At 36.7% G+C, this 27,925-nt stretch overlaps 2 protein-coding genes across 3 annotated transcripts in view; both read left to right on the top strand.

The window, feature by feature from the left end:
* The first annotated feature begins 10,325 nt into the window (after positions 1-10,325).
* Positions 10,326-27,925, top strand: part of LOC110019035 (transcription factor E2FB-like) — a 52,223-nt gene continuing 34,623 nt past the window's right edge. For both annotated transcript variants that reach the window (XM_020716556.1, XM_020716555.1), the window contains exons 1-6: positions 10,326-10,685; positions 23,163-23,346; positions 23,527-23,574; positions 23,663-23,748; positions 23,858-23,946; positions 24,012-24,066. In XM_020716556.1, coding sequence (XP_020572215.1) covers positions 10,440-10,685; positions 23,163-23,346; positions 23,527-23,574; positions 23,663-23,748; positions 23,858-23,946; positions 24,012-24,066 — 708 coding nt within the window. In that variant the 5' untranslated portion in view covers positions 10,326-10,439. The remainder of the gene's footprint in view (positions 10,686-23,162; positions 23,347-23,526; positions 23,575-23,662; positions 23,749-23,857; positions 23,947-24,011; positions 24,067-27,925) is intronic.
* Positions 14,868-15,218, top strand: LOC110018993 (60S ribosomal protein L26-2-like; the record flags this gene model as incomplete). The annotated part of the gene is made up of 1 exon (XM_020716508.1): positions 14,868-15,218. A coding segment is annotated over one exon (351 nt), but the record flags the coding sequence as incomplete, so codon positions are not given.

Raw genomic sequence — 27,925 nt, 5'->3', positions numbered from 1 at the left:
GCTTTGAGACAATATGCTCTATCTCTCAAGCTAAAAATCATAAATTGACATGCAAATAATTAAGAGGCTGGGCTTTGATATCATTTGATACCCATGGGTGAATTTAATCCTATAAAGAATTTATCAACTGTGAGATAACCTAATAGATTTAAACTTTTAAACCTTCGTCCTTAACTTAGTAAGCCAACATGATCCATTTTAAACTCAATGAAACCTATTGGAATTATGATGGACCTTCAGCTTCATGAATCTTCTTGAACTCTAAAAAACTCTAATTAGTTTGAGCTAGATTGCACTAGAGTTGAACTTAAATTAGTTAATTAGCCTAACATTTGACCCAGCTAACCTCATTAAACTACCTAGGTAATTTTGATATTGCCGAATCCAAATTGATTGGACCTTATTAGGAATGACTTAAAAAAGTGATGCATTCGTTAATGAGAATAATAAAAATGGATAATTATATGCATGACACCTTAAATATTGTTATTTACAAAATATAGCACAGGTGATGATTTTGAATATCGAACTGATTTACTTATGTGTGTCATGATCAAACTATTGGGAACTTGATAAATGAAAAATATGGGCACATGAAATTTGAAATTTGAGTGAGATTTTGAAAAACGGATGAAAAAATAGGCTAGATTTGTAAAAAGCAACTTTAATGTGAATAAAAAGCTAAAAGTTATTTGTTATGACCTAAAAAATACATTTTTTTAAAAAAGAGTGAATTATCCATAACCAATAAAAAAAGGCAACTTGCGGTCATTATAAGCTGCCCACCACCCATGCACAGTTTGTTGTTACCTATCCAAAACGGCACAAAAAATAAAATAAAATAATTAAAAAAAAAAACGCACATGGCAATATTGTCCCTATTTTATGGTTTAAGGCCATAAAATATGCTTCCGAAAATGATTATATTCATAAGATTCATTATTTGTACATTTAAATATTAATATTCACATGCACAAATGGGCATTAATGCAATAATTACTTGTTTTAATTTTTTTTTTCTAATACTTAGAAAATAAAAATAAAAATAAAAGCATGAGTTTAGGGAATGCACGAATTTCATAAAAACAATAGAAACTATCAATAGAAATATGAGTTTTGAGTGGTATATGTATGTAAATATGAAAGTTTAGATGGGAGATATGTAAAAACAAAAGAAGTGTACCGTGTATGTAAATTTCCCTAGAAAGTATCAATAGAAATATAGAAGCGTCCAAAGGCTGAACTAGGGGTGGAAGCTAGCTGGTTAACAAGTTCACAAGTCGAGCTTATTGAGCCACGGGCTTGAGCTTATTCTGACTTGACTCATTGGTTGCAAGCCAGCTTGATTAGCTCACAACTAGTCATTTTGATGAATTTTATGACGAAACCACCATGATGCCTCCTCATCTTTCTTTAGCCACCAAAATCTTCTCCGACGAGTTCCCATGAAAAATGAGTTTTTTGATTGAGCTTTCAAGTCGAACTCATGTTTGTCATTGCTCGAGCTTGACTCGAATCTTTTGCAGCCCTAAAATGGACTGTAATATTATTAATAAATTTATGATAATTATTTTGAATATTAAATAGTACAATTTTAATCTATATGTAACAAAATTCGAAGATATTGATCAATAGTAATACAAAAGGTTTAATGCAAAATCATAAATTATTTTAAGCGCCATTTAATTTCTTATAAAATTAGTGTCAAAATTTACAATTTAAACCTTGCTTATATTAAATTTATGTCCCGTCACCCATCATTCCTGCAAAGAATAAAACAAAATAAAACAAAGAAAGAGGCAGCACTAAAAAACAGGCATACAATATCTTTAACAGTATGTCTACTAGTTTATATTATCATTTTCTTTAAAATGAATAATTAGTTCACAGGCCCTTCAATAAATAATAATTTAGATTATTTGAATATATCCCTATTATTTCTTTAAATAAAATATTTTAGTAAGCTGAAATAAAAGGATGCATAGCAGAAAAACGGACCATCAGGGTTTTGTGGTAGTCACGACCTACCACAAATTTACTTAAGTTGAACATAAAGCATGTTAATGCAGGCTTAGACTTCAATAAAGAGGTTTTGGGTTCAAGACATGCATATGCATTATATGTTTGTGATTAAATTCACTTAATTGTTCCGAAAAATGTCAATGAACCATCTAATTTGTTACATATTGAGGATATATCTTATTTCAAGAAAAATTCCATACTATTAAGAGTGAATTGCTTGCCACCTCATCTTAGAAGCCTCCAAAAGAAGTATCATGACCCTCCTTTGGCATACGCAAGGCCAATCCCCACATAGCCCAAGGAAATACACATTTTTTGCTGCCTAGGGTAGGTTGTCATGTGAGAATCCTGAGGAAAAGTTGAGCTTAAATTAGCTTGGCGCTTAGGCAAGGAGATTTTGGCGCCTAGGCACCGCGATTCTGGCGCATAGGCGCTCTTGTGTTTGGCCTAGGCACCGCGATTCTGGCGCATAGGCGCTCTTGTGTTTGGCCTAGGCACCGCGATTCTGGCGCATAGGCGCTCTTGTGTTTGGCCTAGGCACCGCGATTCTGGCGCATAGGCGCTCTTGTGTTTGGCCATTGGGGACTAGGCACTGAGAACTGGTGATGGGTTTATGGGGGCTCGGTTTCAAGCTGTTATTTTTCAACCTGGATTGGGGGCCTAACGCCTACTTTCTCGCTCCTCGATTTGAAAACTGTGTTTCAGGTAGCTTTAGTCGCCTACTTTCTAGTGGGTCGGTGCCTAGGCATTGGGCCTGACACTTAGATATCAAGGAGCTGGCATCTACTTTCCATTGGTTTGGCTTTAAGCCATGTGACCTAGGCGCCCAGACAGGCACATAGGCACCCTGGTTTGGCTCCTATGCGCCAATCTAGCTCTAAAAACACTGGAAACGTTTGGAAAATAATTTTTTAAATCTAAAAGCTATGAGAGATCAAATATAACTAAAATAAAGTCTCAAAACCTCTGAGATGAGTATTTTTAAGGGCATTACCAAATAATTCTGACGCCAATTGCGCCCCGAATCACTTAACAGGTACAACATTCTAAACCCTAATCTTTGTGAAAATGCCCACAGATCCTTGATGGGCTCTTTTGACCACGAGAGATTCCATATGAATATATGAAGGTCTTTAAACAACATGATGAACATCAAACAGTTGAATGAAATTACATAATGGTGGATTCTCCCGGGCAATGTCAACTAGTCGCAGACCCTGATTTTATTACACGAATACGCATCGGGGGGACTAGACGAATGTCTTAAGCTACTAGACATTATGAATGAACAGTTGATCACCTGAATCATTCATGTGGACACCCTACACACGTGACATCAAAAATTGATGCCAACAAACATCCCAAACAAATGACATCAAAAAGTGATTCAAAAATGGTGTAACAACGTACCAAAAATATGGTGCAACAATGCACCCCACAATAACTACTACAACTATTGTGCTTTGAATATGTGCCCTTCTCCAAACTCATGAAGTTCTCTCCTCACAACTTACCACTATGAAATGTGTGAACAACTACAACCTACGTGGTACACTACTCGTATAGCTCTCAACTTCGGCCTCTATGGCCTACCTGCGCTATCTCAGCTAATGCAACTCCCTACTAGAACATAGGTGGTCGATTGATGCTTCTAAAGCAACCATCTACGACCCCACATGACCAACTAATACCATGACTTTCAACTATGATTCATATGACAAGTTGACGCTACAACCACCATTTATAATTTCCACAACAGATCATTGCCTCAATATCAATTGACTGCGACATTTGTGGCTCGTTAAGACTATTATTGTTGAAATGTCGTTGTACATCAACTTTGTAATTGTTTTTCCCAAACTCTAGAGAAGAGTGAGTCTTTGTACTACTCGTTATATATTGGATTAGTTCAAATGTGCTATGTTTTTTTTGTTCTTCGCCCTTTCGGGAGTTTTCTATGTAAAAAGTTTTGGTGCCTCTACTTGTCACTTTAATTACCTAAGGGGGTGGTTGGTAGCATACTAATTATGGGATCTAGCCATGGATTTAACTTAAATCCCTCCAAATATTAAAAAAACAAAAACTAAATCCAACGCTCCGTTAATTCAAAATCTCTCGTGTTTCATCCATCTCACAACATAAATTCGAACAACATACAAGATGGATTTACAAAACATTATTCGTCGTCTTTTTCATCGCTCACGAGGTTAGATAAATCTCGGATTTGATAAATCTTGTTTAATTTAAATTCAAGTTGCAGGCAAAGACCGCCTAAGTATATGTTAGATTATCACAACATTAAGACAATGAACAATCATCCTTGTGCCTTAAATTCTTCAGCACACATCAAATGTAATTTTAAACCTTGCAAAATGCACATATTTACGAAAAAAATTGTTAAGAGTAAATTGAGTTTTCAGATTGATATTTCATTACAATAGATTTTAAAATCTCCAATTCTTACGAAATAAATATACTGTAAAATTTAGTAGTGATGTACATATTATTTTAATTTTGAAAGCAATTAAAATATTTAAAATCTATTATGACCAAATTAAGAAAAAAATACTCCCAAAGATTAACTTTATAAAACCGTTTAATTATCAAAAACATTTTATTAACATTTTAATCTCTATAAAACAGTATTTTTAAAAACATTTAAAAAAGAATAAATCAAATGAATTTATGAAGACAAAGCAACAGAAAAGCTGGCCGAAATAGTACCCCGTCTCCTCGTAGCTGGCGCAGGAATTCGTAGAATAACCATACACGTGTTCTTTCACAAGAAATTGAACGTTAGGATAGCTGATAGGACGCACGCGATAGTCCAACAAATGGATAGCTTTGGATTTATGCTTCTCAATCCACATTTCGCGAACCAATCGATGAATTTATTGCGCCGCGGTTCTGGAAAGTGTCATCGAGCCGCCAAATGCCACGTCCCATTAGTAATCTTCATAGCTTTTTCTTTTATTTTCTTCCGAAGTTATTCTAAAATTCACGTCCAGTCTTATACCGTTGGACGTTTTATATACATTTAGTTTTTGCATTACTTCGTATATTATTATTGTATACATCAAAGTTTTTAGCATGTTAGTATGGATCTCAAAGCAATCGAATGGTTGAGATGGTAGCAAGAATATCAAGTTGTCATATCGCCCTACAAACAATCGAGTGATTTCGCATCGACTCACACAACTATGACGAAAGATCTAGACGACAAATCACGTATGTGGTCCCGATTGACTAGAGCGTCGGTGGGAACATTTGATCACAACCAATCAACTGACCCGCTTTTACCGCGACGGATGACATTGCCACTCGACCGAATCCCTCGACCGACTGACCAACACAAGACCCGGTCACCACTCAGTCGATCGCCTTAGTAGGCCAAATTCAGGCAAATCGACTAGAAACTTACTGTCGTATTAAATTCAAATTGTAATACAGATATAATATTAAATCTATAATATTGATTCGACCATCAAATTAATTAATGACAATTTTCATAACTAATCAATCATTTTTATAATTGTACAAAACACGTCTCTATAAACAGGAGACAAAAATACGAATAAAAAGAGCTTTCTCGGGTTTCTCTCTACAGTGAATTCTAGGTTTATCCTAATCTCGCTTCCTCCTACTCTCGTTTCTAACTCTTGAGGCGTGTTCGCAAATGACAATTTATGATTCAACAACCAAAAGGCGGTGCGGTGAGCGTGGACATGTCATAAATGAGAAGTGGAAAATACTATGAAGAAGAAACTTCCCAAAGAAAGATAGCACACATTGAGCCTAATAGAGATGCTCATCAACCAGCAAGGTCCAAGGCTTACAAGCTCTAATGACTATCATGATGGTGCGATTCAAAGTCCTCCAGGGCAGTGATCACCTAAAGAATCAACCAGATGCCTCGTCTGGAAGCGGCACCTCATGAGACTCGGCCCCAAAGGCACTCAGCCCCAAAGGCCCCACCAGGGACCCGTCTACTCTGGACGAACAGGTCAGCAACCTGTGGAAGGAGGGATAGGGTGAGTCCAAGCACACTGACACTGTCGTGCCCGCACAAGTGAACAGACAACGGGAAAAGAGGATACAAATACATGTTTGATCGCTCGGTGGTTCAATGATCTGCCGACCAAAACCATCCCAAATTACAACTAGTTTAAAAATCGCTTCATTTCACACTTCTCAAACTTAAAGAAGTCAAGAAAGGTCTCAGACACCCTACTTGACCTCAAACATGGAGAAAATAAGAGCCAACGGGCCAACATCACTCGTTTCCATAATGAGATGCGGGAAGTTAGAGATCTGAAACCTGATATAGTCTGAACATGTTTTAAACAAGGAGTTTGAAGCAAATTTTATTTGAGCGTCGATGGGAACCTTTGATCACGACCAATTGGCTGACCAACTTTACTACAACGAATGAGATCATCACTAGACTGGATGCCTCAACCAACTGACACAAGACACGGTCACCATTCAACCGATCATCTCAGTCGGCTGAATTCAGGCAAATCGACCAAAAAATTACCATCATATTTGAATCAAATTGTAATTCATATATAGTATGAAATATATACGATTGATTTTGTTATCAAATGAATCGAGATCAGTTTCCATAATTGTTCCCTCATTTTTGTAATTGTACAAAACATGCCTCCAAAAGTATGGGCAAAAATACAAATAAAAGGTGTTTTCTCATTTTTCTCTCGATAATGAATTCTGGGATTATCCTACTCTCTCTTACGCCTTCGCTCGTCTCTAACACTTAGGGCATGTTAGCAAATGACAATTAACATTTCAAGATCCTAAAAGGTGGTGCGGTGAGCGTAGATGTGCCACATACGTGAAGAGGAAAAGACCACGATGGAGAAACTTTCCAAAGATAGATTGGACACATGGATCTCAATTGAAATGTCGAGCAATTAGACGTCCATGCACAGGTCCAAGGCTAGAAGCCTAAATGACCCTCATGATGGAGCAATTTAAAGTCCTTCAGGCAGTGATCACTTATAGGAACAAGCAGACTCCTCGTATGGAAGTGAAACCCAATGAAACTCTCCTCCAAAGACCCTTAACAGAGAAATCATCTATTTCTGACAACCGGGTCCACAACCTGTGGATGGAGAGATAGGGTGAGTATCAACACACTGACAACATCATGTCTACACAAGAAAACATGCGATGGGAAGAGCAGATGCAAGTACCTGTCCGATTGCACACAGGAGGGGTCTTTATTTGTCAAATCAAATTGGTTGTAACCCCGCTCAAGCTGGGGATATCTCGCCTGGATTCTTATAAAGGAAGGACCAACCTGATCGACATTTAGCTTATTTCAAGTCATCGGTTGGTCTACTCCAGATCGACGATCTCATAATCTCCCATCTCTTCTTAGCCACCCTAAAAGAGATTACCCTTCAGTGGTTCAACGGTTTGCCGACCGAAACCATTCTCAATTACTATAAGTTTAAAAGACTCTTCACTTCACACATTTCAAACATTCAAAAGCCGAGAAAGGGCTCAGACAATCTACTCGACCTAAAATAGAGAGAAAATGAGAGCATGTGGGCCTACATCACCAGTTTCTAAAATGATATACTGGAAGTTTGAGATCTGAAAACTGATATAGTCAGAATAGCTCTAATAAAAGGAGTTCGAAGCAAGCAGTTTAGGTATAACCAAAACCTATTTAAACTTGCTATTTTTTAAGAGGTATTAGAGATGTCGAGCGAGCACATACTCATCGAGGAAGACCTCTAGGCTCCTCAAGTGGTAAGTTAGAGTCATTCGACCATCCCTTGAAGAGGATAAAGGAATGGGGCAGACCACAGAGGGTGAAGGACAATCAGTCCTCCATCAATCACCAAAATAATAACTCTCTCTCTTGAGATCAACGAGAAAATAACCAAGGTCATGACCGGATGCGACGCCCTTATCAAAGGCCAGCTCATTATCACGAGCAGCCACATGTTTTCCAGGAAATGCAGGATTTGACACCTATCAACATGTCAATGGTCGAATTAGTTTAGATCATTTAGAATAAATATGATTTCAAAACGACTTAAACATTGAAGGCGGCCCTGACCTTACAAGATCCAAAGAGGTACTGCAGGTACCACCACAACCACGATAACGACACAGAGAAATATTGTTACCTCTAGAACATGATTGAGGAACTCATCCTTGCTAGAAAACTCAAATAATTTATTTTCGTTGGCACACATACACAACAATAGGGTACAACTCTAGTGGGAGAACCCTCAAACGGACCTGTCTAAGTGAATGAGCTCCACGTTGCAGGGCTAATCCCACCCATCTTTGGGGGAGGGCCCCAACCCTCTGATCTGAAGAGACATATCTTGGGAGAAGCATGTTACGTATTCTCATACATATGTAACAAATTTTCAATTTCTTTTTCTAGATGAAGATATCTCACTGAAGGGGAACCCATAAATTTGGTGATTGTCGTCACAAAACTGATCAACAATTAGCAGGTGGACAAGATTCTCATTGATTCAATGAGTTCTGTGAACATCATGTTCAAAATGGTGTTCGATAGAATCAGCCTGAAGACCGACCAACTGACAGCACCGACCACCTGTTGTTCAGATTCTCTGGGGAAAGAAAGGAGACGCTGGGTCTCATCAACCTAGTCATCTCTTGCAGATAACCAAGGAAACAATGTATAAATAAGGAGGATTTTCTTGTGGTAGAATATCCATTGACCTACAACATTATCTTTGGTCGGCCAATTCTGAATAACAATTAGGTGGTAACTTCTACCTATCACGCGTGCATAACATTTTTGTATGGCAGATAGGTGATTACGGTCCAGGGGAACTTAGAGTAGTCTAGAAGCTATTATTTATGAGTAGTTTTGAACGTTGACCATGAACCACTCAATATCTAGATTCCAAGGGAGGAGGGTCTTGAGACCAGTGAGACGATCCTCTGGGTACTAGTTTTCAATGACAAATTTGGTAAGATCTTCCTAATTAGTGAGCATTTGGATGCAGGACTCAGGGACCAACTGACACAAACACTTAGGGAGCACCGAGAATTGTTCTCTTGGGCCGCAGTAGAGATGCCCAACATTTCAATCGATGCAACATTCCATTGGCTGAACATCAACCCTTACGCTCGACCGGTCCAACAAAAAAATTTAGTTTTGATGGGCAAGAATGCCAACAAGAAGTGACGGGTGTGCGTCAATTTCACCAACCTCAACTTCACTTGTTTGAAAGAATTCTGCAGTAGTCTCCAAATTTGAGAGAAAGTTTTAATACATTTAATTACTGCAGCAGGGGCAGAACCAACTTCTTTTTTTAGGGGGGCAAACAAACCCTTAGATCTAAAGTGAGAGGGGTTAGAAAAAAAAATGACAAAGTGATATTTCAGGAGGAGTAAAATTAATGTTTACGGAGAAGTGAATGACATGGAGGATTCTATAGTTAATTACATGGGGGGGGGGGCAATTGACACCCCAATAACTTTACATAATTCTGCCTCTAATAAATAGAAATGTTAATATTCACTGATACATCCTTATCAAATTTATGACGAGATGTGTTTAGACTCCAAAGGAGGCATACTTGTTTTAATTATTGCAAATTTCTATTTGTAGGATGAAGTATTTTAACGTTAAGATTAATCTTTTATTTATGTTGCAAAAAATATGCGTGCGTGCGATTGCAACTTTATAAAACCTTTACCATCAAGCTTTTCAATAGATTAGGAGTTTATGATTATCAATAATTGATTTTTTTATGAATATATTAAGAGAGTAATATTTTATTAAGCGACTGAAAAATATTATAATTATACATAATTAAAATACATATGCATTAGAAAATCTCTTTCAAATAATATAAAAAAATAAATTCATAAATATAATATTCAACATGATATATTCTCACAATATTATTATTTATTTTGAAATCCTAATAAAATGCACTTGATGCATGTACTTACTCCAAAATTTAAGGATGATATAGGTTTCCTTATTTAAGATTGTATATATACCTGTATTCCAAATACGCATTTGGACCGGCCCAAATAGGCCATTGTGGTCCAGCTTTTTGAGAAGTCCAACTTAGAAGGCTAAGCCTGCTAAGGCCCATTAGGATTCGAAAATGAGCACTCTCCCCCACTTCCCGCTGCCCTGCTCTGACGTGGATCTGCCCTTCGTGCATGTCGCCTTGTCTATCGCCCCACGTTTCTAATCAGACGGTTAATATTGACTAATCATATAAACTAATAAGGCACCAAAAGTATCGGCTTTTTCTTCCAGAAAAAAAATCCTCATATAATTTTTCCCTCTCTTCTGCTGCTTCCGTTCCCTCTCCCCGCGCTTCAAAACCCTACCCTTCTCCCACTTCACCCGCTTCTCCCGCTTTCTATCTCTTCCTTACATGGCTGGCGCAGCTGACTCGACCTTCTCGATCGAGAATCCAAGCATTCATCAGCCACAGTCACCGCCTGCTCGGCCGGCTTCTTCCCAGATTCTCTGCCCTGGGTCAAAACAGCATTTACCCTTCCCGCCATCGTCATCCACCGCTTCAGCGGCTTTCGATCGACGTATCTTGACCGGTGTAACTGCATCCGTTGTAGATGAAAGTAGAGACGGAAAGGAGATGTTTCCGGCTCTGGAGCCATCCGTGAGTGCCTACTGCATTGCCATAGTTGATTTGTTCACTTATGTTTTCATGGATTATTCAATATTTTATTGTCATTGTGGGGATTGTCTAATATTGGTGATGCAGCGTTTTCGGGTCACATTATTAAGCGATATCGTGGTGTGATAAAGGTTATGTGTGTGTTCTTGCTGTGATTTTTGGAGTTTTTTAATCTGATGTGCAAGAAGGTGTGGACAGAGAGCTGCATTTTGACTGTGAGTGCTAGTTGCTTATTGTGGACTGAGGTCGGGATATCCACTTATTGATTGAGGGTCGAATCCGTGAGATGATAATTCGTAGTTCTATGCTGCAGCTCTGATTTGTTGGTTGTGATTGAATTTTTTGGTTGGTATTTCGGTGGATCTTTGTGGACGAGAGTCTCGAGACTTTTAGTATTGGTAAACAAAGAAGGCTTTATAGGCTGGGACTTGTGGAGTTTGGTGTTAGAAAATAGACCATATTTTAATGTTGAAGAAGAAAGCTGAAATCTACATGTGTCATACCAACTCGGTAAAAAATTCTGATCTTATTGTAAATTCTTTATCAAGCTATTAAATTATAACCGTGGAGGCTTTTGGTTACATAATTACAAAGCTTCTCTTTTCTAATGGATTTGTTGAAATAAGGGCATCAAGGAAATCCTGAATTTAAAATTATTCTAGATGATTGTGTAAGTTTTATTGCTGTAGATTCTGTGATAGGACGTTTAACTTCGCTGACTTTGGTTTTGGTGTAAATGTATATAACATGGTACTTCACTAGAAATTGTTTCTTTGTGGCAAAAATGGTGAGACTGGTTTGTCCGCATTCCTTAATTAATGGGAAGTTGCATTAATTGAACTGTCATATTTCTAAAAGATAGAGCCTTGTATTAAAAAATGGATGATAGCTTTTGTGTCTTTTCTTTTCATTTTTAGATATATTTTGAAACCCTTGATATTCTTTCTGACACATATTTTGGTAAATTTAAGATTGATGCTAGTAATCTCTCTCTTTATAATCGGGCCTTATGATGTTTTCACTGGTTTTTGTGTCATGTTCATTGATCTTCCTGTCCTTAAAAAAAAAATTAAATTTATTTTTTTTTTTTTTTTTTTTTTTTGCGTTCTATCATGAAAAAACTCTTATAAGGTCCAACACTTTGTTCTTTTCTCAAGGGAGATATCTATTATTTTGAAGGCCTTTAAGTTTCCCTCCTCATTATACTTGTTGCTAGGATTGAAATTGGGTAATATCAGCGATTTAATATTTTTTTATGAAAAATCATAGTAAGGCTTATGTGAGAATTGTTTAAAGGTGAGGCATATGCCTCACCCCAATTGAAGGCACATCCTCAATTTTTTAGGCACGTCCAACTTTTTTAATAAATTCTAAAAATAATATTATTATACCCAACCTATTTGTCCTCATATATCAAATATTAGCTAATAAGGAAAAAAAATATATATATAAATTTATGCAATTGTAAGTTCTATCCATCAATATTGTTTTTATTCCAAAATTAAATTACTAGCGACTGAGATTGAGCATGATGGATGAATAAAAGAACATTGATATCGTTGAGTACGTAATGGGTGAGAGCAATTCATTATATCAATGATTCTATTGCAAACATATTGAGTGATGAGTGGGATTGAGACTCCTGAAATCATAAATTCTAATTTTGATGGATTGTTATATTCCTAATTAAGTTGAGGATGGCATGAGAGAGGGAGATATTTATGTTAAATTTCCTTTGGTTGTGTTATTATGTATATATAAAAATTTATGCAATTGAAAGTTCTATCAATCAATGTTTTTTTTATTTTAAAATTAAATTAGTATTGTATCAATTATTATTGATCATATATTACAATTTATGCAATTGAAAGTTCTATCCATCAATAATGTTTTTATTTTAAAATTAAATTAATATTTTTATTAATTATTATTGATTAAGAAAAATAAGATGATTGAGATTGAGCATGATGGAGGAATGAGAGAACATTGATATCATTGAGAACATAGTAGGTGGAAAGCAATTCATTATATCGATTATTCTTTTGGAAACCTATTGGGTGATGATTGAGATTGAAACGTTTGAGTTCATAAATTGTAATGTTGATGGCTTGTTATATTCCTAATTATGTTGAGGACGGTTTGAGAGAGAGAGAGATTTTATTGAATTTCTTTTGGTTGTTGTGTTATCATGTTTTAATATTTCGCTTTGGTATCTTAGGTTACTTTGATAATATGTTGTTTATATAATACATTTTATATCATGATTTGATATTAGAATGCTAATATGTTATTTCTTACTCTACACAATTTGTTACATTTGTTTTTGTGAGGATGTTATGTTAGTTTTTAATGTGTTAATATATTATAATGTAAAGATGTTATCTTTCATTTCAAATTTTGCAATTTGTACAATACCCATTCTTTTATGCAGTTTTTTGAACTTGAGGCCTATGATTCAATATGCCTTGAAGTTTGTGCCTTTTCCCACGGATGAAGAACTGCCCAATACTCAATTGCGCAATTTTAAATTCTTTTTTTTGCGGAAGAAATTATTTCTGCTGCTCTCATGGACCCTTGTTGGATCAATTATAGATGTTTGATAGGCACTAGAAGGTAAACAATGGCCTCTTGGTGTGTTTTTGGATGATGCTTAATTCCTATCTCATTTCCTTTCTAGTTGTTAGTGATGGATTGATTGTGGAAACTTTGGAGGGAGAGGAAAAAAGGCTAGATGGTTTAGGTTCCAATTGAAGGGAGAAACTTGTTTAATTTTTTTCTCGATCCAATGTTTATTTAAATTGACTTACATGATCCTTAAATACAAACCTTGCAAAAAAGAAACAGATCTATTAACTTGCCTTATTTTGAAGGATTCCACAAATCTATAAATTAAGTAACAAATGAGAACTTAATAAACTACCTAGTTTAAATGGATTCTATAAGCCCGTTAATAAGCAAACAAATGAAAAATTTCTCAGTTCAAAGTTACAACAGTCAAGACGCCTTTGCTCAAGGGTGCACTTAGGTTGGTGCCTCTTTTTTAAAAGGCTTTGATGGGGCGCGCCCTTGGGCAAGACGTGTGGTAAAACACCCTTATCTTGGAGGGGCATGATCCTCAAGGAGCTTACCTAATTCCATCGTAGTAGTCTCTCTCGCAGCTTGTCGGAGCTAAAAAAAAGTTGGGGGAGTTGCCCGTAGGAAGCTGTCGGTCACCGGAATCGAAATCCCGTCGCCCGCTTCGGAATGACGTTTAATTTACATATAAATTTAAGTTTAGAAAAATATGAAAATCAAACTAACCCCATATTTTTCATAGTTTAAATGAAAGAACACTTTACCTCAAATCCTGCATCAATCCCGAAGGATAAACACAAGACTTGAGGGTGAGACTCGATCAAATAAATCAAGAAAGATATGACATCCGTTTGGTATGCGAAACCGTTTTATTTGCCGATAAATTCTCTTATTTAATATGAAAAATTAAATAGGGTTTATTTTAAGCTGGGTTCAGAAAAATTTTCTATAAGGGCAAACCTCTATAGTTAATTACATCTTAGACAACCGTAGTTTCTTAAGAATAATCTCGATAAAAATCAGGAAAAATTATTTTCAAGGAGGTCAAAAGAATGTTCAACGAAATCGGACAAAGAAATGTGCAAAGGAGAATGATTCAAACTTGGAATATTTGTTGTAGAATCCAAAGGAGGAAAAATTAGGGGATGTCACAGTTCCGAAAGAAAACCTCGGTGACTTCCCAGTCTACCATATGGGTTGGCTTCAGTTTTAAGGAGAAATTATTCAAGTGTTTCATCCTGTCAATTTTATTTAATTAGGGCTTACATTCGTATGAAACGATCACACAAACAACATGGAAGATATGAGGATTTAGCTCCTGACGAACGACAACATCAGAATCCTAAAACAAGTTAGGACTTAGGGCCCGTTTGGGGCAGCTTAAAAGTGTGACTGTGTTTTGAAAACGCCGCCTCACTGTTTGTTTATAGCATTGGAGCGGAGTTTCGCGAAACAGTGTTTTTTATTTTGTATTACACGCGGACTACGGGTGTATCCCCGTGATCCGCGTTCGACCTCCAACTTTTTACTCGTTTGCCCTCGCAAAATAGTCCGTGACCTCCCTAACCTTTCTTCAAACTCTTGCGTCGATCCTGCTCCGTCAATATCCGAATTCGCTCGAGCTCCCGGCGCAAGTGCCGCAAGACCCATTTTACGGCGCCATCCAGTGTGCGGCGAAAGCTCATGAGCGCTCCCCTGTCTTTGGATCTTCGCGGGAAGCACAACGTGCGGTCGATGCCGGTGAGGAAAGACAACGGATCCACTGTTAACGCTGGCATCGACCCTTCCAATGTTGTTATCACCAAGCTCAAGCTCGATAAGGACCGGAAGTCTCTCCTCGACTGTAAAGCTCGCGGGCCCTCCACTGACAAGGCCAAGGGTAAGTTCTCCGTTGAGGAGGTGGTCGCCGGCTCTGCACACTCCCTCCAGAAGGTTGATTGATATCTCCCAAATGTAACAGACCTTCAGTGATATTCTATTACGTTTTTGTATCAGTTTTACTTCCACTTCAGCAAAGTTGGATTAAAAAACTTTTAATTTTTGCTCCCTAAAATTTATAAATTTTTATTTTGCTGTTGTTATTTCAAGTCCTTCGATTGTGGATTTTGTGCATGGGTACAATGTTATGAATTTCTCTTACTATATAAATCTTTGGAATTTAACCGAAGTTGTGATGTCAGTTTCATCTGGGCCATAATTTCACAATTTTCGTTCCACTTTTCAATATTGATGCTTATAATAGAGGAAGTGGTTTTTGTTGCTCTCATGGTGTTCATTGTTTGTCCTCTGTGAGTTCATAGAACAATTTATTTTTTATTTTTGGAACGATGAAACTTTTATTTTACTTAGAATAAAAAAATTGGGAGCATGGAATCATGAGCTTGGATGTATAACCTTCTGAAGTTCCAGGTGCCATGTTATGAAAAACTGGAATGATATTTTGTTTCTTGGGATAATAGGAGCTGGTTTGTTGATGATCTATATATGGGATCTAGCGGAATCACAATTACATGAAATGGGTACTTCGTAAATTAGTGCTTGAAGCTATTGGTAATGGATATTTCTTCAATAAATTCAGACTCAATCTTTTTTGAGTTTTAATTTGTCATTTATATTTAGACCTATTTCTTTCTATTTGGTATCCAACCACACTTTTTGTTCTGCTATATGATGATTTGACAATAAATTGTTTCTCATTATCTTTCGTATTTGAAATTTATTTGAACTAATGAGGTTTTTGGTCTGACGACCAATGTAAAATGGAACTAAGAGCATTATTCTAATGTTTATAACTTTTATATTGAATTAGTTGAGAAATTTACAGACATACTTTTGTACTTTTGCGTGCAAGTTTTTTCATTTAACTAAAAAAATCTGCAAAACAGCTATTCATAAAACGCACAAACCAAACAACTAAACAACTTATCCAGAACAGGGGCAGATCGGTCATCTATCCAGAATCAGTTGTTTTTCAAACGCACAAACCAAACTGTCAGTCAGCTTATCCAGATCAACAGATCAACTGGTCATCAGCCCAGATCAACTGGTCATCAGCAGATTATCAACATAAGCTGCTTATCAGCATAAGCTGGATAAACTGCGGCTGCCCCAAACAGACCCTTAGATTGCACAGTAGAACTGTACAAATGTATAACGAAAAATTGAGGATTTGTGTTGCACTAGACAAACAATCTCGAAATCTTATGAATTGTCTTTTAATTCTAAGGAAGGAATGATTTAGCTTGGGAAGACGTGTTTTGTTGTTGAAGATGATCGTGCTGCCCACCGCGCTAGCTTCAAGTTCTTTGTCGTGACAAGTTTAAGTTTTCTAGGGTGTCAGGTTATGATGTCAAATCAAACGGTCCTATGGTTGTAGTTCTTTAAACATTTTAGGGGAACATGTTGAAGTTGTATTGTGTATAGAATGACAGTAGAGTATGTAACACATGACAAACAGTAGAGTATACAGTAAAGAGAACAGTACAACATGCGGTGTAAAGAAAAAGTAGACGGTACAATAGGAAAGTGATTACAAGAAAGTAATATGCTGTAAACATAAAACAAACCTGCATATCTGGGGGATTCGCTGTTCCTTAGGTGTAGTTGATGCAACAGGTACAAATAAAACAGACTGAAATGCATCATATAAACGAAAGCAATAGAAGAAAAGAAACGTCACCCGAAAAACTCGAGAAAGAACGGTAAATGACCCACGATGGAAAATTCGGGAAAAATCAACGAATAATCCATGACGAAAAGCTCGAGAAAATTGACGAGTAACAATTCAAATAAAATCCTCAAAACCTCGGGAAAATCCCGGAGAAAAGACCACGAGTGATTTGTCAAAAAATTTCAATAAAACATATGAAAAAGTCCGAAAAGTGGGGACCGCAAGCACTCGGGTCGGGGCTAGGGTTAGATATATGTTTGTACTCGAGGGTCGTCGAAGGCTACTTGGTCACCCGGATGTATAAAATCCGCCGCTCAATTAAGAAGGTGTTATGTCGAACCTAACTTAGGAGGGTACTCCTTAGCCCAAACAGGTAATCAATAGGTGGATAACTAATGTTTAAAATGTATTTAAAATTTATATTTTTAGCATGCAACATAGATTTCAGACATAGGTTTCAGACATACAAAAGATGGTTGTATCAATTTTGTTTGTAGCGAAAAATATATTTTTGTTTAGAAAAAGGTGTATCTGTTCTTGTCGAATTTGTTTTACATTAATTTTGAAAAGTGTAGTTGTCCACGAGTCGATCACGCTGTCGGGCGTAGGACCGCCAACAACCTAAGAATGTACGGGTCAACTGCCGCTAGTCTTATGTCGGTCAATGATATAACATTCTACGGTTCACCGGGTCCGGGGGGTGTCCCGAAGTCGTAGGATGAGACATCATTCTGCTCTATCACTGGTGTGCCTTTGTCATTACCGCCCTAAGTCCTAAAACAAAACCGAACTACTTTCGACATTGTTTGATGATTTCACGTATAACAAAAAACTATACGTGGACGCTTATGCATCAGACATAAGCATCGAAAACCGAATTAAGAAGCAAGAAAAAAAGAAAAAAATGAGGTGAGAGAGAGAGGAGGCACTGATCGACCTAAAATATCGAAAAGAAAGAGGATGAATCAGCCCTCAAAACTCATGACGAAAAGACCTGAAAAAGGAGGCCCCAAGATCCTTGAATCAATCCAAAAGGATATCACTTTTTCATTTGGAGGGTATCTCTTCCCAATCTTGTCTCGGGCGAATCGAAACGGGCCCAAGTCAATGTGGCAACTTTATACATGTCTTTGACTACCCATCCGCACACACCCAAGCCTGCGCTCGAATGATATCACAACTACAATGTCAAACTCCCGAAACCTCATTTATAAATTCAATTTATATCAACAATATGCTCTCTCGAAATAAAATTTCAAAGTCTTTCAAACTTTACAACTCGAACAAAAGGAAAGTAACCCAGGGACGGCAGCTACTTATCCTTCCAAAATCATGCCAACATTAAAGCCATCCAATTCCAGACTTAATTAAAAGCTCCTTATATCAAATAAGCATGAAATCATCCGGCTAAAACCACATAAATGCTCACGGGCAGGCTCAACAAAGAGATGAACAACAGTTAAGGCTCTCAGCCAAAGCAACCCACAAGGAAGGCAACTACTAAGGCTCACAGTTTAGGCGATCAAGGAAAGGAGGGGAGCTGCTAAGGCTCACGGCTCAGGGCAGTGAGGAGCGGCTGCTAAAGCTCACGACCAAGGTAAGAAACAGGGCCAAAAGAGGCTCACGACCAAGGCAACCCAAATCAATTACATGAGGACCTTTGATATACATAAGAGAGTGTAAAACATAACCATCATTTTGAGATGACTAATTTAATCCAACAACAATCATTCAAGTAGCTCAAGTCCAACAAGAAGGACTAAATCCAATTAAGGAGCCTTCAGTATGTCTCACGAGTAGGGATAGGAAACAGCTCAGGACAACCGCCAAGCCTTTCTACTAGGGACAAATATAAAACACAAACATAGACTCTCGGGTAGGAACTAAAGCCAGTAAAACCACACCCAAACTACCTCTCGGGTAGGGGCAGAACGAGACAAAACCGAGCTCCCAATAAGAGTAAAACCGAGCCGCAACCAAGGCTCAAACCCAGGCCACAATAAAGGTTAGAAACATCTTCATGCCCTCAAAATATCAAAATATAGGGCTACCACATGTTTCAAACAAGAATAGCTATGGAACTCTTCCAAATCAAAATAAATTTCTTCACAATATGCTTTTTTAAGTAAAAAATGATCATAAAATGCCAAAATTGAGTCCCTAGCAGGGGTTAAAGCAACTAAAACCGCACCCTCACACAGCTCTTGAGCAGGGTCATGAACAAACACCAAAAACAGGCTCTTGGATAGGAGCAAGCTTCAACAAAAACCAAAAGCCAAGTCAACAGAAATTAAAACTCTAGCCACCTTAAGGTATAATCGAGCCATCCAAAGCCAAGGAACAACCCGCATGCCTTTGAAACATCAAGATATGGAGCCAATACACATCTTAAATAAGAACAACAACATAGAGAATATAAGCATGAAACAATTTTCAACAGATATTTGATCAGGGAAGATGCCTAACGACTAGCTAAACTAAGCTCTCGAAACAAGCTACAGAGCTTTCCAAGTTAAATAAATTATCTCATAGCATGCATTTCAAGTAAGGGAAAATCACAGGAGCTAAATCGAGCCCCATACATGTATGAAAAGTAAAGCGAACTCTCTAGTATTCATTTTAAGCAAAGAGTAATAGTAACTAAAAGCTTTCCAGTGCATTCCAACATGTAATACAGAGGAGCAAATCTCATTTCAAGGCTACATCCATAATAATTCAAAATATTTCAAGCAGAAAAGGGGAAAACAACTAATAACATGCTCTATTTTTTATCAATTCAAACAAATAACAATAACTGATACCTAGAACATGCTCACATTTTCATTTCTAGATGCTTGAGTAACAAATATTTCAAAAATATAGGTGCAATATCACCCTAGCATGCTATACCATCCACGACACCAAGCTCAAGGGCTCGGCAGAGGGAAAACCGAAAAGAAGCAAGATACAGGGGGGAGAGAAGGTACCTCCTTAATGCAGAACCAAAGTAAAAAAATTTCAGAAAAGTACTTCACAACCTAAACTTCTCTCCAACAACAAGAGGAAACCGACCCAAGCACTAGGAATTAAAGAAGAAAGTGAGAATGGAATTTGACAGAGTTTTCCCTCCCTCGGAGATTTTTCGGCCCACTGAAATGCTCTAAGTAGAGCTTAATATAGACGGGAGATGAAGAAGGAGCGATCAAAAGATCGTGAATGGCTCGAGGAAACGAGCAGAGCAGACGCCCCATACGGGCGGCTCGAGGAGACAGAGGATGAGATCCTTGCAGGAGATAAGATCCACGACAATGATAAGGGGATGGGTCGTCTGCAGGATCGTCTTGCGTGCGCGAGGCGAGCACGGGAACGAGACTCCAACGGCACAGGAAGGAGCGGGACACTCAACCGAACGGGCCGAATTAGGGCTGAGACCCATGGGATCTAGAAATAGAAAAAGGGGGGGGGGTAGGAGATAGATTTAAGTTTAAGCGCGTCGGCACAGTCCGTTTCGTTAACCGAAGTCGTTTAGGCAACCTCGTCGACGATCGGAACAAAAACGCGTCGCGACCCAAATCCTGTCAAAATTTCGGTGTGAGCTCAATTAAACAGGACGGTGCAGAGTGCGACATTGCCAAATCAACGCGTACAGTTAATCATAAGACCAACAGTTTTATAGGGATTCTCATTGAGCTCCCTCTTAGTAGTCCCACCTACTAAGTGTTAGAGGTCAAAAACAACCATGCGGAACGTCAAATCGAGCGAAGAAAAACTCAAAATTTCTAACGGGGAGGGCTCATTTGTTAGTTTTCTAGGAATAGCCGACAGAAAAGTCCTACGTCTAGAACCTAAGCTATTAAAAAGGAGAGACTAGACCTACGCCAAAAGTGAGGTCAACACAACTCTTCGTCACACTCTTCCACATGCGTAGAAAGCGCATAAAGTAGTTTTGATGTCGAACTCCAATTTTATCACCCACCAGACCCTTCGCCTTGCAATTAACTTCTAGACGTTTCTACTACAGTCAGTAAGCAGTTCCTTACCCGATGTTGCGTTATCTCCCGCAGTACCGCACCCGTTGTCACCCTATCTCTTGCAATTTCGCAAAAATAAACACACGGACAGTTTAAATATGTAGATTTAGTATACACAGTGATTTCACTATAGCTGCAGTGTTCTTAATGTAAATATAGTGAAATCCGTGAAATTCACATGGGGTGGATTTTTGCTACTATTTTGAAGATTTTAGTCCTAGAGGTCATGTTTTGAAATTGAACGAGTATAAGTTCTTTTAATTTTTCTTAATAATTTTTTTTAATTAAGTGCAACTAGTTTATTTTTTTGTCTTTTAGTAATTATACTTAATATTTTTTTTGTACTATGGGACTTACGCATGACGCTTTGGGGCTTACGCCCTACGCGGTAACAACAAAAATGCCCTGCCCAATGCCCCGTTTTTTAAAACATTGGTTGGTGCTTAGTTCCTTGAGAATTGGGCAGTCACGTTACTTTAAGGAATCCTAGATATTTAATAACACTAGCATCTAATGACAACGGATTTGAATTATGGTCATGGCTATGTATGGTTTCCTGACTACTAGTTATTGCTAATTAGTTCTATTGACTGAAGGGTTTAAAATTAATTAGTTGCATATCATAATTATTTCCTAGTAAAACTTAACTATCCATATACCAGAGGCACTAACGAGTGAAGTGGAAATCATTTTTGGCAATTCTCTAGTAATTAGTTGCGTAGAGTTTAATTGGAAAATGAAGGTTTTGTAGTAGGGCGGGCATGTTTGGTACTTGTCAAAGAAGGGATGAAAAGGAATATTCTATTTTGGAATGGAGTTTGTTTGGTAACTTTTGCCTACATAAACAATCATATATGTGTATATATTCTATTAATTTTAATATTTTAGTACTCGTGAGTTGGTTCAGTTCTAGTTATTGAGCTTTGAGCTTTTCTTATATTGCAATAAAGACGGGTTTATATATTCATGCCAACTATGTTTTTTTATGATTTTCTGTCACCACCCATAGGTTTAATTTTGCAACATAGTAAAATAGAATTTCCTTCAATTATCCAAATATTGAGTTGGCACTTGGCAGCATGTGCAAGGAGAAAAGTGAACGAAAAAAGAGGATGGGACCCACACAGACCATTTTTCTTTCATGTACTTTGCATAGTGCTTGGAGTGATAAGTTTATATGACTAGCATTGCTCACATGAAAAACTTATGGTTCTTAATTGGAAACTTTCATTATAGTGCATCGCTTTTTAGATGTGGTGCCCTAATTGAAATTTACATTTAGGCTTCCATAGATACGGTGGTGAGTTATTTGATAGTAAAGTGTTTTTTTATTAGTTTGATTATGGTTTGATGATAATTTTTTTTCGAATTTCAAATTTCATGGTATTTTATATTATATTGCCATTAATATTGGAAGTCTGTTTCTGTTGGCTTTGACAGAAGACTCAACACTTGAGTTTTCAAATTTGTCTTCTCTAGTTTTTGATGTATTTATATATGAAAGTCTAAGGAGAAAACGATAAATAACTCCTTGTTAAGGCTATAAACGATCCTTAATCACACCCTGGCTTAAGATTGGTTAAATTATTTGACCTGGTCTGAAGCTGGGCCAAATTTGGTTATAAGTTGGCTTAATCTGATTTTGATTTGATATCTTGGCTCATTAAATTTGATGCAAGCTATATTCAAGCCAAGTTATTTGATTCAATTTCAATCAAGTTTTAGTCTCTGAAGACTATTTGTAGTCTAAAATATATATATCATTTTGATCTTGAGCTAGCTCGATTCGATCCAAGCTTGACTCAATTGAAGTTGAATTTGTGCTATGATTGGCTTGTTAGCTTGCTTATTGACTTTGATCTTAAGTAAAAATGTAATCAATTTTCAAACCAATTCACATCTCTACTTTTGTTATTGCTTTCAAACTAACTTATTGCCTTAAGTAAAAGCTTTTTTCTTATTATTAAGTTCTAATTTAATTTGTTTCATCTGCTCGTTACTCATATTGTGATTGTCAGAAGCTATTAACTTTCATGAAATTGAGCTTGGCTGATGAATGAGTTCATGCATTGGTACGTTTTTAGTTGTTTTAGACTTTTCATAATTATATTTATACCTTTCTGTTGTGCAATAATGCTTTTCAATTTAGTATTAAGAATGCCACCCCTTTCTTTTTGTCAATTTCTGAGCACATTGTTCTTGCAGTTAAAAATTGTGGATGGAAAAATTGATCGTGCTGGTGCAAGTGGTCAATTTGTTGCTGAAAAAGAGCAAAAGGAAGTAGCTAGAAATCATAAATCATCATCAATAATAGGTGTTAAGCGCCAAAGAAACCCAAAGTCTTCAAGAAATAAAAAATCTGTGCCGTCATATACGGGACCTAGTGATGGTAATCTAATTGAAACATATGACACCTGGTATATGTTTGGTCATTAAATTTGGCAACTCTGAATTTGTGTGAAGCTATTTAATAGTCCAATTATCGCAAACAAATATGATTCTCTTTGATTTATTTATTTATTAAGGCAATGGGTTTTTGAATAATCTTTTAGGGTTTTATGTTTTTCAGGCAACCCTGTGAGTGCTTTAAGCACCTGCCGTTATGACAGTTCTCTTGGTGAGTTGATTCCAAAGCGGACATTTGGGATGCCATTTACATAATTTTTGTTGATGTTACTCTATCTGATATTAAATATTCCATATAGGCCTGTTGACAAAAAAATTCATAAATTTGCTCCAGCAAGCTGAGGACGGGACACTTGATTTGAATAAAGCAGCAGAAATTTTGGATGTACAATGCTTTGAAATTTTACGGATATTATATAAACAATTGGAATGTTCAATTTTGGTTCATTCGTCATAATGATTGTTTGTGTATTCTTTTTGTGCACGCTTGGCAGGTACAAAAGAGAAGAATCTATGACATTACCAATGTTCTTGAAGGAGTTGGGTTGATTGTAAAGCAGTTGAAGAATCAGATACATTGGAAGTAATTGCGAATTATCTTCATGCTTTTGTTTGATAAAATTTAAATATTAATTACTCAGTTTATAGGGGGTTCAACATGTCAAGACCAATGGAGGTGGGGGCAGAAATTGCTGGCTTGAAGGTATATGGACTATTAAAGTATTTAATTTTCTTTTTTGAATAAGTTTTTTTTTCATCCACTTTGCATGCTTTATTAGTTCATTATAATCATTTTGTTGATTACACAGATGCAAACTGTTCATGTCCGACTATTGGAAATAATTTTGGCTTTTGTTTTTATTCAATACGAGTACTTCATGGATGAAAAAGTACTAAAGCTTGGATGAATCTCTTTTTTTGGGATAGTTGTAGTGTCAATGTGTAAATTTGATGTTGGACTTGCCCAATAACTTCAAGGGTTTTTTACTAACAAAATTAGCTAACACTCACTAGTTGAATCTCTTTGGAACTCTAATTTGGATTATATTTGTTTGAGTGGTGGCTTATTTTTTTATCATTGAAGTCTTAAATAGGGCCTATCGCAAAAATCATTAATAGAGGTTACCACAAAAGTTCTCAATGGTGGCTACCACTTAAGTCTATATTGGAAGTCTCCACGGTATGTTTTAATAGTGATTTATCAGTGATGTTTAGTGACTAGCTCTTACCGACATAAACTCATGTAATCATTTCATACAACTCAAAGCTTTAATTGTTTATAAATATTTGAGAGTTCTGAGAGCTCTAAGGTTTTTTTTTTTTTAGATTATTGAGTTGAAGGTCTATCATGGATTTAGGTAAATTGTTGACTAAATTAAACTCGTGTTCTTGTGCATATGTTGCTTTTTTTATTTTTTTATTTTTTTATTTTGGAGCTTCTACACGTAGATTGATATCAAAGGCCAGGTTGTTTTGTTTGCCTAGAAATCAAAGTGGTCTAAATTGACTTTTGATCACACTAGGAGATTGCCCTTATTGTTTGGAGTCCTACGAACCTAACATCATGCCAAACAGGCGAGGGGGATGGTCAAAATCTAATACACACGGTTTAACAAGTTACAGCTTTCTGGAACTTAGTGAAGACGAAGAATACCATCACAATAATTTAGGGTTTACTAATTTAGGGTTTACTCGTTAACATTGATTACTTTGGTTTGAATTAACTCATTACTCGACCTGGTCCATCTTGCCAACCTATTTGCCAGACTTATTCTGGTCCAAGCATAAAAATTCTTTTCTTATGGCTGATGAAGTGTCTAGTCAACAAAGTGAACATATCAAGAGATTGGAAATTAATAGTGAAGTGTCTAGCAGAGATCCCATGCAGAGGACCATGCTATCCAATGGAAAGTTCAAACTTAGTGGCGATAACAACTTTGACATGTGGCTAAACAAAGTCTACATATTTTATTTGCTAAGGTTCTCATATTACATTAGAATCTAAACACAAGCACATGCTGAATTCAATTGGAACTTTTTGCATTGTCAAATTTATGGCACAATTTGATTGTGCTTAGCAAATGATCAAATGTTCTCTGTTATGAAGGATACTAAGGCAACAATTCTCTAGAAGAAATTAGGAGACAAGTACTTAACGAAAGTATGGAGATTTGATCTTACTTGAATAAAAACTCTTCTTGTTTCAAATACAAAAAAGGTAATCATGTGATTTTAGCACACAAATAATTTCAATTATATTATCATTTATTTAGGGTCTGTTTGGGGCAGCTATATATTATTTATAATCTGCTGATAAACAGATTATCCTGACAATCTGATAATCTACAGATTATCAGGATAAACTGCTTCTTGTTTGGGGTAGCTTATTTGGAACAACTTATTTTCAGTTGTTGCTGGATAAATGACCATTCTGCCACTGTTTAGTGAAGCTGTTTGCAACAGAACTATATGAGTAAAGAAATAGATAAAACAAAAGTCGCAAATCATTACAGATCAGTTTAAAAAATATAACATAGAGTGCTTACTCTCTCGTGAGTATAAAAAAAAATATAATTACAATTATAATTAAAAATATTAAAACGTTTAATTTAAAACTTTTAACGACGTCTGTTCTCATTTGCACTTTTGTCCTAGGAAATCATTGTACCCCGATTACTGTTGACAGTGCAATATGTCAGAATGTTGGCCCAACGAAAGAAACTACAACAAGCTGAAACGTCCTTGCGACAACCGTAGAATTGTTTCCCACTGCTGTGAGTCCAGCTTGACGTGAGTAAGGGAGCCGGTAATCCGCAGTAACACAACACAACTCCAGAGGTCCCTGAAATCTAAGAGCTTATGTTGCTAGAGAGAAAAAAAAAAACAATTTTCAGATAAAAAAAATAAATTTTAGGTATAGCTACAGGAGAACCGAATTAAATGAAAATCGTATTGAACTAAAAAGCTAAAATAAATGTGTGCGGTCTCAGACAAACAATTACACCAACCCATGCGTCTTTCATTACAAGAAGATGGTGAGTCTTAAAAGAATGAGTTCTTGGTTGCCTTTAACCCATAGGGACGATCATACTGGGTTAAATGTGTCTATCACAAAAAAAAATCTTCCAGTAGATTCTCATATACCATAGCACTGAAAAAAAGAGAAGACATATGTTGCCTTCTTTATGATTTCACACGCAATACCAACATGATACATTCGCCCTGTGTCATATGTGCATATCACCAAAAAGGCATTCCACATATATACTCATAATCCGATGCACTCAAAAGAAGCGAGGATATCAGTTGCCTTCATTAGGAATACACATGCAACACTAGATAACAACAATGAACCGACCATCCAAAAGAACTCACAAGACCACATTTTTCATCATTCATCACTGACCTCACACACCCTCAAAAAATAAAGAAAAAACTAAACTAACAAATAAAAACAAATTTCAAACGTTACTCTGATATGTTCGAAAGTATAAAAGAATCAAACGAAATTATTTAGAAAATAATAAAATCTACATTCATAATAGAACGAAATACAAACAAAAAAAATATGTAGTCTAATAAATAAAGATGACTGAGTGAATTAGCAGCCACATATAGCATCTGTGATAAACTCTCTCAAAGCAGCCATTTCGGCTACACCTTCACCGTCTTGAGTTTTAAATTCATTCAACACTATCTCATGCTCATGTAATGAATGCCCAACCAGAAATTCCTAAGGGATGTCGGATCTGATTGAGAGGAATGTCGTCGGATGAAGTTATGAAGTGTCATAGTGGTCACCACAATATCCATTTGTTTGGGAAATGAATACGACGACATATCACGTAGGATGACCCAATTCTTTTTCTAAACCCAAAATGTTCTTTCAATTACCCAGCGTAAGGAGGAGTGACGTTTGTTAAACATTTTTTTCTTGCCATGGATGGTGTCACTTGCTCTCTCAAAATCAGAAATATGGTATCTGGTGTCCGGATAGAGTTTTAGGGAGCTCATCAGCATAGGATAACCAAAAACAACGAAATAATATTTCTCTATTATGAAAAACACTGTTAATGACAAATAATACATATAAGTAATAGGTTTACACAATAAAACAAACCTGAAGGTGGGTGAGGGAAATGCTGCATTCTATTCCTAGTTGCATAGAAAAAAAGACGACAGTCATGTGCAGTTCCTTCCCAGCCCGCCATTACAAATGTGAAACACCTGTCAAAGTCACATGTACGCGACCTTTTCGTGGTTGGGTAGTCGGGCATCAACGTGCGTACCATCGATTGCACCAATGCAGTTCTGTTTTTCATCGTTAGAAACTCGTTACATTTTGAAATTAACGTAACACACTAATAAAACTTACCTTGAAATATGACATGTAACGAGGATCATTGACAATTTGTTTATGAGTATTAGCGAATGATAAATTTTCTGGCTCAATGTTTTGCGCACCAATACAATATATGATGGTGCTGTCAGTGGGTGCATCAAGTGGCGGAGCTGCCAAATCATCAATCAGTTTATTGAATGAGTTTTTCACAAAAAATGTC

This window comes from Phalaenopsis equestris, unplaced genomic scaffold (genome assembly GCF_001263595.1).
Source record: "Phalaenopsis equestris unplaced genomic scaffold, ASM126359v1 Scaffold000038, whole genome shotgun sequence".
In the NCBI taxonomy this organism is placed as follows: domain Eukaryota; kingdom Viridiplantae; phylum Streptophyta; class Magnoliopsida; order Asparagales; family Orchidaceae; genus Phalaenopsis; species Phalaenopsis equestris.
The sequence above is the reverse complement of the archived record's forward strand: the minus strand, read 5'-3'. Positions and strand labels throughout refer to the sequence as shown.